Here is a 16,398-nt window from a genome sequence, read left to right as displayed (position 1 = left end):
CAAGGATCTAGAACCAGAAATACCATTTGACCCAGCAATCCCATTACTGGGTATATACCCAAAGGATTATAAATCATTCTACTATAAAGACACATGCACACCTATGTTTATTGCAGCACTATTCCCAATAGCAACCCAACCAACCCAAATGCCCATCAATGATAGACTGGATAAAGAAAGTGTGGCACATATACACCATGGAGTACTATGCAGCCATGAAAAAGAATGAGTTCATGTCCTTTGCAGGGAGATGGATAAAGCTGAAAACCATCATTCTCAGCAATCTAATGCAGGAGCAGAAAACCAAACACCACATGTTCTCATAAGTGGCAGTTGAATAATGAAAGCATATGGGCACAGGGCAGGGAACATCACCAGGGACTGTGGGGGTGGGGGGGCAAGGGGAGGGACAGCATTTGGAGAAATATCTAATGTAGATGACGGGTTGATGGGTGCAGCAAACCACCATGGCACGTGTATACCTATGTAACAAACCTGCACATTCTGCACATGTGTACCTATGTAACAAACCTGCACATTCTGCACATGTGTACCTATGTAACAAACCTGCACATTCTGCACATGTATCTTAGAACTTAAAGTATAATAAAAAAATTTTTTCAAAGCATGTGCTACTAATTATCTGATACAACCTCATAACAGGCACTGGATAAGGGGAAGGCAGTACAAGAATAGACTTAGACAAGCACTGCCTGATACTGCCAAAGGATATTACACACGAGACATTAACCTTCAATGTGCATCTATTCTATGAGTGAACATTCAGGAAAGTACAGGTTATTCACATATTGGATCAATTTTTGTAAGCATTCTATGTATGCTTGGGAAGAAAGTAAGTCTGTTGAGACTTTGAGTTATTGAGATGTAATTGAATATTTATCATTTACAATCCTTATGATATTGTCAATTTTGCCATATATATTTTGATGCTGTTGTATCGATGTTGGATGTGTTCAGATTATTAGTATTTATATCTTCCTGGTAAATGGAATGGTTTATCAGTGTATGTAAATGTACATAGGTGCATACATATGTATATATGAATACATTTATATTCATATATGTTCACTGTATATAGTGATATATACTGCTATATTATTCTTAAAAATGATTTTGTCCTAACATTTTGCTGCTATTAATATAGCTGCACCAGCTTTTTTCTTTAGTATTTGAATGATTTATATTTTTTCATTATTTCATTTTCAGCCATTCTAGTTTTATGTGTCTCTGGTAACGAGCATGTAAGAGGATATTTTTATTCAACATACATGTTATTTTACCTAGAGAATGTAATCCCTGTTTATTTACTGTGCTTACTGATATAATTCCTTATTTCTTTTTGATGCTTTTTTCTTTTCTGCTTTGTAGATACCTTACATCCCTTTAAGTCCCTTTACCCTTCCCCTGTTGATAATATGATTGTCTTCAATATTTATCTACATACATTGAAAACCACATCAAGATATCTTCAACTATTCCAAGATGTCCTCATTTCCTTTTTGTTTTGGAAACTTCCTCTAGCAATTTTTTAAGATACCATAAAACTAGTATCTGAAAATCTCAGGTTTATAATCCTGCTACGTGTTGAATCTGTTAGCTTTCGCATATAGTGGCTTGAATGCTCATGTGTTTTGTAATTTTTTTTATCACAAACTCTTCTTTTGCAAGGTTAGATATAAGAACTATGAGCACCCTGGCTTGAGGGTGTATCTTTCTCTATCTGGAGAGGTTTTGCATTTGCATTTATTACTACAAAGTGCATCCTTATCAAATTTTCCTGGTGTGTAGACTTTTTTTCCATCCCCACTCTTTAGCTGAGGCTATTGCCCTTTGAAGGTTTTAGTTTTATGCTAGAATGGCAGTTCCAACTGCCAACTTTGGGCCCAAAATCTTGATCCTGTTCCTTGTGTGGTGATGACAGACATCTACAACTTTTAACCAGGACTGCCATCATATCACCTCACATGCTTACAGCTTTCGTTGACATTTTATTTCAGACTCCTGAGGATTTCCTTGTATTTCTGGGCACTCCACTCTACTGTCAAAGGGGTGTTTGTTATATTTTATTCAGCATTTTCTAGCTATATTAGAGTGGGAAAGTGTTCCAGTTTTCTAGTTCTCTGTATTGCTAGAAATGTAAATCCCAGAACTAGTTTATCATTACTCCTCTGAAATTTTATGATGATGTAATTTGGTGTGAGTCTATTTTCATTCATTGTGAATTCAGCAGCCCCTTTCAATTTGGAAATTCATGTTTTTCAGTTCCGAAAATTTTTCTTGTATTAATTTTCTGATAATGTTCTCTCTTCTTCTTTTTCTGTTCTATTGGTATGATTTTTTCAATTTATCAGATGTTGGACTGCACGCCTTTTTTTCTCTATTTCCTGTCTTTTTACCATTTTGTTCTACTCTCTGGGAAATGTCCTCAACTTTGTTTTCCAATTATTCTATGAATTTTAAGTTTCTGCTCTTTTAAATTTTCTAATTGTTCCTTTATTAGGGCATTCTGCTCTTCTTTCTTGAATATATCCCCTCTCACCTGAGAAACATCAATTGCGCTTATTAATTACAGTTTCTTTAAAAATCATCTTCTGCTCTCCAGCATGCATTATATCTATTTCTACAAAACTCTTTTCTGTTTTCTGGTGCCTGTGTCTGGTTGGAAGATTCTAGGAAATATCTGGTGAGCCTCAACTGCCCATTCACAGTAGAGTTGGGCATTGAAAAGCTGATAGGAAGACTGGCATACACGGCTGGAACTTGCCAAAGAGTGGACTTCGTGGGTTATGATTGGATCATTGGGCCACCCTGTGACACTATTGAGTTATTTTTCTTCTCTGGGGGGAGTTGTTTTCTCCAATTTCCTACCTGGAGTGTATATTCCTGGTTTTCATGTCCTTGCTTTAGGTGAGAAAAGTAGCCAATCAGTGTGTTCGTTTTCACTTGACCTACTTATTTTCTATCCAATAGAGCCCAGCCTCTTCTGTGTCCTGTGTCACTACTTGAAAATCCCTCTGTTTTAATTTCTTCAGAAAATATATTTCTCTGGGGATACTGGAGTGACCATTATCTAAGAGTGGGGTTGGTACATAGACAATTTAGAGTCCTTACTCAGATTTTCATATTGTCTCTTTGTTTTCTTATTACCTTTCATACTCCTCAGTGATACTGATTCCTGAGCCTGTGTAGGGCTTCTGTGAAGCTAATCAACTTGATTTTCTTTGATATCCCACCTTTCATCGCTACCTGATTAGGTTTAAACTCTCTCTGATCAACCAAGTCATTTCTCATTCTCCTATTTGCTTTTTATCTTTATATTTTATTGCTCAGGTCTACAGCTTGTTTCATCAAAGATAAAGTGAGCATTTCTCTTTTGAGGTCTCCTTGTTATTTTGGAGCAAGAGGCATTCTCCTTATTCCAGCATTTTTTTTTTAATAGGAAGTTTTGTCAATAGAGAAGAACATCAAGTTGGGATCCATTAAGCAGAAGTTGGTTAAAAGAACTTCTCTACTTACAACTCTCCAAATCATGAGCATGCTCTTGTAGTGTCAAATAAAAAACAAATCTGGACTTATGTAAGGAGAGACTGTTGAAAAGGATTATTGCAAGAGTGGGGAAAGACTATTCCCCTCTTTTGCAATAATCCTTTTCAACAGTTTCTCCTTAGACTTTTCAATAGTCTCTCCTGTCCTTGGTAGAACAGGCCAGCCTTAAGATCTACATATCTTAAAGATCAGGCAGAAAAGTGACTTTAATAGGGAAGAATAATAAAGCTAGAAAGTGCCAGGTGTCGGCCAGGTGCAGTGGCTCATGCCTGTGATCCCAGCACTGTGTGAGGCCAAGGTGGGTGGATCATGAGGTCAGGAGTTCAAGACCAGCCTGGCCAAGATGGTGAAACCCCGTCTCTACTAAAAAATACAAAAATTAGCCAGGCGCGGTGGCGGACACCTGTAATCCCAGCCACTGGGGAGGCGGAGGCAGGAGAATTGCTTGAACCTGGGAGGCAGAGTCTGCGGTGAGCCAAGATCATGTCACTGCACTCTAGCCTAGGCAACAGAGCAAGACTCCATCTCAAAAAAAAAAAAAAAAAGAAAGAAAAAGAAAAAGAAAGACAGTGCCAGGTGTCGTGAAGTGGGATGAACAAGTGGTGGTGGTTTTATTGGACAGTGGATCAGAAAATGTTTTACCCTGAGGTCAGCTGACACTCAGGATAGGACATTACAGAGAGGTTGAAATGCCAGCTCAGGCTGAGGATGGGTAAAAGTTTAGGGATGTGGAGGAAAGAGAGAAGCTTAACTCAGGTTTGATCAAGTCATGGTAGTATTATCCAGATTGGTCTATGAGGCAAAGAATGGGAATTTGGAGGGTCTGTGTCTAGACTGGTCATAGGAAAACAAGGGAGGAATCAGCAGTCTTTCCTGAGTCCTAGGGGAAATGATGGCCCCTGAAGAAAGCCATTTCTGGGACACAATGGAGCAGTGGAATTCATATAACTGCCTTTGTCTTTTATGATCACAGGGCTCAGGTAAATGCCAACACTCCTAGTCCATTCTCTCTCTCTCCTCTCTTCTATCCCTGACCCAACCAGCCTGTGCATGGAAGCCTCTGAATGGAGCCTCTCACTCCCACTCCCTTCACCTTTGCCTGGCCAACTCCTGCTCATCATTTGGTAGTATGCATAGGCAACGCCTCTCCTGGGAAGGTGTCCCAAACTACCTCTCAAAATACATCTGAACAGTAGTGTGTCCTCTCTGTAGATAATCACACTGCACGCTATATCTGCTTAGTCCTTGAGGACAGAGCTGTCTTGGTCACTGTTGTGCCCTCAGCACTTAGCTCAATGGCTGAAGTTCTTCAGGCTTTCAGTAAACAGTGAATAAAAGCTTATTGGGGGAAGTGGGGGAGTTACCAAAGCTGTGACTTTTGGAAGTCAGCCTGTTCTCTCAGACAGCTGAGAGACAGAATCATCTCCGGATCCTCCGCACGTTCACAGAGTGATGATTCAGCGGCTTGATCAGCCAGCCCTCCACCCTGGGGATTCTTCACTGGCTTTTCACATCAGCTGACAATTAATGTGAAGGAAAATTGAAGAAAAAACAATGTACTGATTTCCATTTCATCTTCTTAGCTCTTATGAAAAAGTGCTTTCAGCAAAGGGGTTGAAATTAACTTTTTAAAAATGGAATAGTTATCTGGTTTAATAGAACTGATCACTGAATGATGATTCTGGTGCTATATTATTGAGAGTCTTTTTTCTGACCTTCAAAGTAGGGAGACAAATATGGGTGAACTTGAGAAATATTTTCCAAGGGAAATGTAAACTTTTATGCTCAAAAAAGCACATTGAGTCTAGCATGATTATAGAGTTTAAGGGGTACATGGAAATCATGTAGTTCAACCCCTTTATTTGTAATGAAGAAAATTAAGGCTCTGAGATGTAACATATCAATGTTTACATAGGACCAGGAAGAAACCATGTCTTTTGTTTCCCAAGTTGGGAATATTTTTTCACTAAACCAAAGATGAGCTTTATTTGATTTTTTTGGTTAATACACAGAAGAATTCTTAAGCTAACAGCTGAAAGAGGAAATGCATAACAAAACCAAAAGTAATTCAGGTTTTCATTTCATCAAATATTAGACCTCAGAAAAGGGCCAGAATTTTTAAGTGTAAATGCAATACCATACTGTTGTTGAGAACACCAAATGGAATACTTCTGAATGTAGTGATCAAATATCACGGAGAGGTCATCAGTGTTAAGATTATAAGTCATCAAAAGAGAGTAGAGGAAAATCTCTATTACTTGATGAGATACAGCCCAGGGGCTCTTGTCTTCCAATGTACTTCTTAATGGGTCATGCCAGGTGATCTCTCATTATTTCCATCTATTCTACCTCAGAGCCAGGCTGAAAATGCTAACTCGAATTTCAGGTAGAGGATTATTTTAAACTAGCAAAAGGTAGTGAACTATTTTTTCCCTTATCTAATAGGTTTCCTGAGGGGTTGCTAAGTTCTCAAAACCTCTAACGTAGGAGTCAGAAACCTTTCGTTAGTACTTATAAGTCATCTAATGTTCACTTAGAGGGCAGGAAGTAAGGTGGTATTGGCTCTTTTATATGAAAAGGGTAGTGGTGTGTTAACGCTACAGAAAGATGCAGGGTGCCAAAGTCGGGGTCTTTGGGTTCGTAATTTCTCCTGGGTGGACCAGCACAGGCCTGCATCTTCCTCCCATAACCCCTAAATCACCTCCCAACCACCTGGCCTGATAGTGCTGGGAGTTCCCACCCATCCTGTCATACCATTAATTGTCACACAGCCTCAGGAGAATGGTGGTTACCCTGAAAAAAGGAAGAGCCAGCCTGGCATGAACACCTGAACTTTGGTGCTCCTAGGAGGCAGCCCAGCTCCCCCAGCAAGACTATAATGTTCCTCTGTTGAACATAAACCATTTCACAGGACACCAACATTAGACAGGGCCACCCTATGTTCACCATGAAATAAGATAAGAACAAGACCATTGTGATCATGTCTAAACACAGACTAAGAAAGAAAAAAGACATTGTCTATTTCAGAAAAATCACTAAGCTTACCCCTTTTCTGGCTAATGTCAGTGACCACTGCTCCTTTATCAATCATGGTTTTAGACCCATTTTGTTTCTCCCACCTTCTAGATAAAAGTATTAAAATATCAAATGACAGAATTACTCTCCTTCCTCACAGCATTCAGTCCACAGAAAAACCTCAGTTCCTTAAGCCCTCCACAAATCTCCTAAAGCAAATCCAAATTCCATAATAAGTCCTTTCTAAGTCTCTCTTACTGAGATTGTCTGTTGTTTCCCCTGCTGTGTTGCCCCCACTCGTTGCAACAAGCTAATGAGCAAGGCGAGGGGGAGGGGGGTCGCATAAATTTAAGAAATACAATTACAGTTTTGTTACATGGATATATTGCATTGTGGTGAAATCTGGACTTTCAGTGTTACCATCACCCAAATAATATACATTGTACCCATTAAGTAATTTCTCATGCCTCACCCCACCACCCCTCTGCCTTTCTGGGTTTCCAATGTCTATTATTTCACACACTATGTTCTGTGTATGCTTATTTAGCTCCCAATTATAAGCGAGAACATGCAATATTTAACTTTCTGTTTGAGATGTTTCACTTAAGATAATGACCTGTCTTGACAGTCTTTTTGATTGATGGACTTCAACAATCATTTCAGATTGGTGAAGTATCAATTAGTAGTTCAGAGAAATATTAAGAGTCTTTTTCTTTTCCAACACATGTGCTTTGTTTTGATAAATGAGAGATACTATCCCATTATGGCAATCAGCATTCAGCCTTGAAGAGAATTAAGGGGAAAACGGGAAACGGGCACCAAAAGAGAGTTTTACCAGAACTTCTTCCTTTACTAATGCTGTAGGAATAATGCTTGACTTATAACTAGTACTCAGGCTGGTGGCATTAATTTCTATTATATTGAAATTTATATTCTTAAGCAATGCTTTCATTTGGACTGGTCTAATTTTATTTCGCTGTTGGGACCCCACCAATTTTTTATAATTTCAATGCCTAGTTAGTTGTTAGTTGAAATATTTTCATTTTTCTTTAATGACAAAACAACCAGAGCTTTAGTTTGCCTAAATGTCCAGGATCTTTTGTTGGAATTATTGGGGCTATGCTTTAGGAAAGTGATTTGCAAATTACTTCTGTGGTTGGAAAGAAAGGATGGGCCTAAATAAAATTAGTCCCAGAATTTCAACAACCTAACCTGAACTTTTGGTTCACAGAAGACCATAATCTTTGGCCAAGTTTCCCTGTCAGCAGCCCACCAATATTTGAAATGTTGGCAAGTCATAATGAGAGGTGACGATGTGCTAACAGCCCTCACTCTCAGCGCCTCCTCGGCCTCGGCTTCCACTCTGGCAGCGTTTGAGGAGCCCTTCAGCACCCACTGCACAGTGGGAGCCCGTCTCTGGGCTGGCGAAGGCTGGAGCCAGCTCCCTCTGCTTGCGCGGAGGTGTGGACGGAGAGGCGCGGGTGGGAACCTCGGCTGCGCGCAGCGCTCACAGGCCAGCACGAGTCCTGGAGGGCGCGGGCTTGGCGGGCCCCACACTCAAAGCAGCCTGCCGGCACCGCGGGCCCAGGGCAGTGAGAGGCTTACCACCTGGGCCAGCAGCTGCGGAGGTTACGCCAGGTTCCCTAGCACTGCCCACCCGCATGCACTGTGCTCAAATTCTCGCGGGGCCTCAGCTGCCTCCCCGCGGGGCAGGGCTGGGGACCTGCAGCCCGCCATGTCCGAGCCCTCCCTCTACGGTGGGCTCCCGGGCAGCCCGAGACTCCCGGACGGGCACCGCTCGCTGCTCCGTGGCGCCCGGTCCCATCTACTGCCCAAGGGCTGAGGAGTGCAGGGCAGCTCCACCTGAAGCCTCAGTGCGGAATTCATTAGGTGAAGCCAGCTGGGCTCCTGAGTCTAGTGGGGACTTGGAAAACTTTTATATCTAGCTAAAGGATTGTAAATACAGCAATCAGCACCCTGTGTCTAGCTCAAGGTTTGTAAATGCACCAATCAGTACTCTGTATCTAGCTAACCTAGTGGGGACTTGGATAACTTTTCTGTCTAGCACTCTGTGTCTGGCTAAAGGATTGTAAAGGCACCAATCAGCACGCTGTCAAAACGGACCAATCAGCTCTCTGTAAAATGGGCCAATCAGCAGGATGTGGGTGGGGTCAGATAAGGGAATAAATGCAGGCTGCCCGCGCTAACCAGCGGCAAGCTGCTCAGGTGCTTTTCTGTGCTGTGGAGTCTCTTCTTTTGCTCTTTACAATACATTTTGCTACTGTTCACTTTTTGGGCCCACGCGGCCTTTATGAGCTGTAACACTCACAGCAAAGGTCTGCAGGTTCATCCTGAAGCCAGTGAGACCACGAACCCACCAGGAAGAATGAACAAGTCCAGATGCGCTGCTTTTAAGAGTTGTAACACCGCAAGGGTCTGTAGCTTCACTCCTGAAGTCAGCAAGACCACGAACCCACGCTAAAGGAAGAAACTGCAGGCACATCTGGATATCTGAAGGAACAAACTCCAGACACATCTGGATATCTGAAGGAACAAACTCCGGACACACCATCTTTCAGAACTGTAACACTCACTGCAAGGGTCCACAGCTTCGTTCTTGAAGTCAGTGAGAGCAAGAACCCACCAATTCCAGACACAATAAGTAGAGCAAGGAAAAATAATACAGTGAAAAATAAGCGTTTTTTTAACTGTATGACTACAGTGGCTGTTGCAGTCCTCAGAAGATAATACAGTACTGTGACCTATGAAGCAGTATAGTCTAGGATTATACCTAAATGTAGTAAAAATTCAAAATTAAGGACATGTAAGGTGAGAAATGGGATGAGTGGGCAAAATTCAAATGGACTACCTTGTCAGTTCCCTGGTAAGGGGAAGTAGGATTCAGAATCTAGAAATGCTCTAGAGAAATCTTGGGGAGAGGATATATTTAAAGAAAATATATCAGTCCATACTGTCATAGAGAATGGGGGAAACAAATATTAACATGACAATTGTAGTAGGTTGAATAGTGTCATCAAAAAAGACATGTCTGTGTCCTAACCACATTCAAGACCTGTGAATGTGACCTAATTTGCAAAAAAAAAAAAAAAAAAAAAGTATTTTCAAATGTACTTAAGAATCTGGAGATAAAGTCATCCTTGGCAAGTGACAGAAGAGAAGACCATGTGAAGATGGAGACGTAAGTTGGAGTGATGTGGCCACAAGCCAAGGAATGCCTAGAGCCACCAGAAGCTAGAAACAGCTAGTGAGAAATCGCCCCTAGAGCCTCTGGGGAAGCACAGCCTGGCCAACAACTTGATTTTGGACTTCTGGACTCTAAAACTGTGAGAGAATAGATTTATATTGTTTTAAACCATCCCCGTCTTTTGCAATTTGTTATGGCGGCCCCTAGGAAACTCATAACAATTACTCATGCAAATAAGACATAATCAAAAGTTGCGGACTGTGAAAAAAAAAAAATTCTATGAAAGCAGACAACAAACATACCTTGACCCAAACTTGGAGGGCAGAGAAGCTCTCCAAGAATCCATAGCAAAAGATCCTAAAAGATCATCCAAGAAAGCTAAATGGGTGCAGACCCAAAAGAATTTTAAGAGTAAATAAGGTATTTTGCAGGATATTAAGTTTTGTGTAAACTAATATTGAATTGATATGGTTATGTAAATTAAACACTAGTCAAAGACAAACTTGATAGGAAGTTTTCTTACTCAGAATCCTATGACATGGCACATAAGTGCCCTGCCTAACCCTTTTCCAAACCAACAAAAAATGAGAATGAATATAGAGCAGGAAGGTCCACCTCTGTACTATTTTGGGAAACTAGGAAGCCAGCCATCTGTTACCAAGTTTACAGAGCACCTTCTGCATCTTCCCACATCCACGTATAGGACTCAACACTGAAGCTGCTGGAGGACACTGAGAGCCCCATCCTGTGCTACCTAAACCAGGTGTGTAATTAGCCCTGGACTAAAAGATAGGCAGGTGCTTCTCAGAAGTAGGCCAGGCCAATAAGTAAGCACAGCACAAGAACCAGAAAGAGCCATGACATTGGTGCTCAGTGGAATTATGACTTCTTTTCATTGCAAAGAAAATTTTTTTGAATTTTGAATTATTTATCATTTAATGAATGCTCCAAGTCACCAGGACTTTTTTTTATTTATTTATTTATTTTTTTTGAGATGAAGTCTCGCTCTGTCCCCTAGTCTAGAATGCAGTGGCGCCATCTCAGCTCACTGCAAGCTCCACCTCCTGGGTTCATGCCATTCTCCTGTCTCAGCCTCCCGAATAGCCGGGACTACAGGCGTGCGCCATTATGCCTGGCTAATTTTTGTATTTTTCGTAGAGATGGGGTTTCACTGTGTTAGCCAGGATGGTCTCAATCTCCTGACCTCGTGATCCGCCTGCCTCGGCCTCCCAAAGTGCTGGGATTACAGGCGTGAGCTAACACGGCCGGCCCATCAGGACTATTTTAAGTACTTGGTGTGTATGTATTCATTTAAGCCTAACAAATATATTTAAAATATGCTATTTATAGTCCCATTTCATAAATGAGGAAACTGAAGTGCTGAGAGCTAAGTAGATTGCCTGCAGTCAAACAGCCTACAAGTGGCAGAACTGGGATTCAAACCCAGGCTGCCTGGCTATAGAATTCACACTCCTAATCATTGTATTTTCTATTATCTCTCTAATCTCCATGATAGTAGTAACAAAAATAACTACCACTATCATAGGATTCCTTCGGTGCCACTTTGTCAGCCAGAAATCTCTGCAGCCACTATGACCTCTGCCCGAGGTCTCAGGTCTCCAGGCCCACTCCACCCACTCAGCCCAGTAGGTTACACTCAGCTTGTCCCCCAGCCTGGATCCCGTGCCCGCCCGCTGCATCCGCCACAGCCCACGTCTGGACCAGGCGTGTTGCAGCAGACTTCCACCTTGGGTGCCAGCCTCTGGATGACAGGAATGCAGTGGCACCCAAAAACTGGGAGATGCCAGCAACTGCAAAGCCCCAGGGATATTACAGCTGTCGCCCAGGGAGTCCCAAGGTCTGAGCCCCCAAGAAATGGGGGCTTTCTCTTTTTCCTGCCATTGGTAGCTTGGTGAATGGCAGTGTGTCACAGCTTGTTCATTCCCACTGCCTCGCAGTTCAGAGAACGGAGGCATGTCACAGCTTGTTCAGTCCTGTGCCTGCAACTTGGCAAATGGGGGCATGTAACAGCCAGCAGTTTTTTCTCACTCCTGTAGCTCAGTGAGCAGGAGCACATGTTACAGTAGTTTGGTGGGTTCCAGCTTCTTGTCCCACGACTAAGAGGAATGAGGTACACAGACACTGGAGAGTGAGCAAGGCAGAGAAAAATTTTGTTGAGCCACAGGAAACTCCAAACACCAGAGGGGACCCGAAGTGGGTAGCCCACTGTGTGAGAGGGTGCCCAAAAGTGGGTAGCCATCTGTGAGACTGAGTCCAGCGTTTATATGGGCTCAGAATGGGGGACCAATCATGCTGATTGGTCCATGGGCGGGCCTGAAAAAAGCACCATTTCATTAGCTAAAAAGGCATCAAGGAAGTTCTCACTCAACTCGTGGAGTCCACCAGAACGGGCAGCTCAGTTTTCAGGCTTCAGGCTGTCTTTGGCGTGAAGGTCGGGTTTCAGCAGGTACCTATCCCTGTCTGCCTAGGAATAGGTCTGTCTCCTGCTGCTATCACTACTAACGTTATTAAATATTGACCAATAAGGAAGATATAATTATCACCTTCAGTTTACCAAAGAAGAAAGCAAGGCCCAGAAAGTTGACGAACCTGCCCAAAATCACACAGAGACTAAATGGGAGACTACATCAGATCCTAGGGAGTCAGACTCCAGGGCCTATGGAATTTACCACCACTATAGTGGCTTCCAATTCAGCCATTTGACTTTGTGCTAGGAAACATTCCTGCATTGTTTATATTTTTCATTTATTTATTGCTTCCTGCCCCCACACCCCTAAAGCCATCTCTAGGTTTTAATCTCTGAGTAGGGACACAATCTCACCACATTCTTCATCTTAACCACACGAAGTTGAACTCTGTCCTTATTCCAACCAGTCTTTCTTTTCATATGCTTTTCAAATAGCAATAATTACAAACACTGGTTGTCTTTTGAGCTCCTGCTATGTGACAGACCCTCTGCTATTTTGCTTCTGTGATTCCAATTAATCCTCCAAGAAAGCCTGTTGGGTATGTTTTTAAGATTATCTTCACAGTACACATGAGGATACTGAGGCTCAGAAATGTTAAAAGCCTCCCCTAAGCCACACAGCCGATGCTGCCAGAGCTAGGATTCCAGCCCATGGCTGTCAGATTGAGCATGACACTGAAATACCTCAGCCTCTTAAACATTTCTGTATATATGCGACTAGTAATCACGTGAGGAAAGGAACACATGGGAACAGTCACCAGGTTCCTAGGCCAGAAGGCTGTACAAAGGGGAGTATCCTTTCCTGTGGAGTATCAGGTGGCTGCTTGCAGCAAAGACCTGGAATGGTTGGCAAACAGCCTTGGACCACCCTGATGAGGTTCTTGATACTTTTGTTATGTTGTAGTGCAGACTCACACAGCTTTGCAGTTCAGAACTACTAACTATCTCATCCAGATGTGATCAGGCCCTAAGGAAATGATTGATAGGAACCTACACACAGGGGGCTGATTGGAACCTTGAAATACTTGCATATGAATTTACAGGACAAATAACCCCACAGGAAAGACCAGAATGTGAGACCTACTGACCAGACCTCCCCAAATGCTAGATCAGGAAGTTGGAAGATGCTTATTTTTCTGGCATATTCTCAGAAGATCCTGAAGACAAGAACCGGGTCAGTAAATTAGGGGCACTGCTGTGAAGCATGTCCTGTATCAGCCATTTTGTACCTGTGCAACCTTGGGGAAATGACTTAGCCTCTATGAACCTGAATCTTTTCCTTCATTAAATGTATCTACAATTAATTCCTCCTCAAAGTGTTATTGAAAAGATTAGAGATTTGTATAAAGCAGATGAAACATTATAAATCTCAGATGGTAATTACTGTCCCATATGTCTTCTATAGGCACCTGCCTGCCACCACCCCGACTGAAATATCCATGCTGCTTATTCAGATACCCTTTCTTTAAAATATTACTGGAGAAAAACCAATAATTCATTTTCATTTACTTTCATAATATCACACCAGAATAGAATTCCTGATTTTGCAAGTTCTTTTTTATCAGTGTCCTTTAGGCCAACAGCTTTCTGAGCACATTTCTAAGCACACTTTCTGAGAAGGTTTCCCAGGAAGCCTTCTCCAAGCCTTGCTGTAGGGTCCATTTCATGGAACTTTCCTGTGGAGAAGCTGCTCTCTTCTGTGGGATGAGGATTCTTATTTCAGCATGTACCCTCAGAAAATAGCACTTACAGACTCATCTCCAGAGTGGTAATTTATATTATTTTAGCTACCTGTGCCTCTCTATCCTCTGAATACAGCACAATTTCCTCATATTCACTGGCATTAAGGGGTGGCAGCAAACTGTTATCCTTAATATCAAAAACCTGTCTCTGTAATGGGTTTAGAGGCAAGTCCCAAAGATTCAATCTTCTAAAGGATTAGAAAATCTAATATATAAAGAAAAGTGAAAGATACCAACATGCTTTTTCTTATAAAGGCAAGAAACCAGCTATTCCTCACTGAAGAACAGAACACCAAAAAAAAAAAAAAAAAAAAAAAAAAAACGAAACTATGCTGCAATAGAAGGGATTAAGAAAAATGTCTGACAATCTTGTTAAATGTGAATGAGTTCAGTTAGGATATTGTTGACTCTCCTTTATTTGAAGACTTAAAAGATTTGGTTTAGACACACCTACTGGGGACAGTTTGGTGCAGTCCTAGATGTGTCCTTGCCCAAGGGCTGACAGATGGATTGAATGACCTCTCAGCATCCCTTCCAGCCTCACACTTCTGTTGTGCACTGATTGTTGGACTGGCATGTTAGCTGAGTCAGATTTGCCCTTGCAAGCCAGTGGAGGAGTCAGCTGCATGAAAGAAAACAGGTAGACTCTTTGTCCCCAAAATAAAAGCCTCTCTACCCTGTTCCAGACTAAATTGTATCATTAGAGGTTTATTTTCCTGAGTCACAAAGTATTTTTGGTCTTCTAGAGTTCCTCACAGAATGCAGACACTGACACTTAAGTGAAGATAAAGTAACTAAACCTTATCAGATAAGGGCTTAGCAGAGATCAAGGCCCTGCAGCATCCTCCAAGACTGGAGATGCAGGAAGAGGGAGGCCCACAGCAGTCAGGGACAGACAGAGGCAGGACTGTGAAGACAAACGGTGCCTAATTAGAAATGATGCTCCAAGTTCCTGCAGAGATAGGGCTTTCCTCCCTTCCATCTGCGTTCCATCATGCCTTTGATGAAGGCCAAGCTCCTACCAGGCACAGAGCACTGGCTAAGGCACTGGGGACACTATAGTAAGGAAACAGATGTGGCTTCTGCTCTCCTGCAAAATACTGAACATGTAGTGAATTACTAAATAGGGGGAGGTCTACCCTCATGCAACAAATACTGAGTCGCTAATTTACGTAAGGCACTGTTCCAGGACGGGTGGCAACCAAATAGGCAAACCCTTCGCCCTCCCAGAGCTTACTTTCTGGCAAGAGGAAGTTACATCATGAAAGAAGCACCAGGTTCTCTAAGAGCTACGACAAGGAGATCTACCCTAGCAGCCAAGTCTTCCTTGAAAAGGGACGTTTATATTGACAAGTGAAGGCTGAGTAGGAATTGGAGAAAGGCATGTGTCGGAGGAAGAACAGGCGTCTAGAGAATGTTCCATCTAGGCGGGGCGCTGTGGCTCACATGTTTAATCCCAGCACTTTGGGAGGCCAAGGAAGGTGGATCACTTGAGGTCAGGAGTTCAAGACAAGCCTGGCCAATGTGATGAAACCCTGTCTCTACTTAAAAAAGAAGAAAAATACAAAAATTAGCTGGACCTGGTGGCATGCACCTATAATCCCAGCTATTTGGGAAGCTGAGGCAGGAGAATCGCTTAAACCCAGGAGGCGGAGATTGCGGGGAACTGAGATCACACCGCTGCACTCCAGCCTGGGTGACAGAGAAAGACTCTGTCTTAAAACAAAAAGAAAAAAGAAAGAAAAGAAAAAGACCAAGAATGAGCGAACGTTCCATTTGAAATTACCAAATACTCCCCAGCTACCACAGTGTTTTTGTGTGGTAGGATGAAGGGTGATTTATATCTTTTTTTCTTGCAATTTTTCAAGTATTTGCATGGCAAATAATTTTAAAACAATATCAAAATTATACCTATAACTATTTTATCTCATTTTTACCTTGTAGCTTTAATATTATTGGTCTTCAAACTATTACATGCCAATTATCAAATTCTATATGGGTATGATATAATTTGGAAACTCAAATTCAAGATAAAATAGTTTTACCCTGATGATGAAAGCATTAAGTCTAATTCCAAAATATGTTTGGTTACTATATGCAAACAAAAGAATGTGTTTGACATCGTGACACAGATTTTCCCCCACTAAGTTGGACATGAATTATAGGTTGGTTCCTGCACTACAGGTGGACCTGTGGCAGCCCAGCAGTATCTCCTATGTATCAGAGGGAACAGTTACTGATGTCCATATCCCCCAAAATGGTTCCCGAGCCCTGTTAGCCTTCTTACAGGAAGCCAACATCCAGTACAAGTAAGCATTCCTTTTCACTTGCTATAAAATTTGTTTGTACTAAACTGAATCAAATGGTAGTTATATGTAGGT

At 42.0% G+C, this 16,398-nt stretch overlaps 1 protein-coding gene across 1 annotated transcript in view; it reads left to right on the top strand.

Annotated features, from left to right (window-relative positions):
• Positions 1–16,398, top strand: part of CPA6 (carboxypeptidase A6) — a 327,639-nt gene that overhangs the window by 204,103 nt on the left and 107,138 nt on the right. The window contains exon 3 of the mRNA XM_011976492.1: positions 16,202–16,326. Within this exon, the coding sequence (XP_011831882.1) occupies positions 16,202–16,326 (125 nt within the window). The remainder of the gene's footprint in view (positions 1–16,201; positions 16,327–16,398) is intronic.

This window comes from Mandrillus leucophaeus, unplaced genomic scaffold (genome assembly GCF_000951045.1).
Source record: "Mandrillus leucophaeus isolate KB7577 unplaced genomic scaffold, Mleu.le_1.0 Scaffold167, whole genome shotgun sequence".
Taxonomy (NCBI): Eukaryota; Metazoa; Chordata; class Mammalia; order Primates; family Cercopithecidae; genus Mandrillus; species Mandrillus leucophaeus.
The sequence above is the reverse complement of the archived record's forward strand: the minus strand, read 5'-3'. Positions and strand labels throughout refer to the sequence as shown.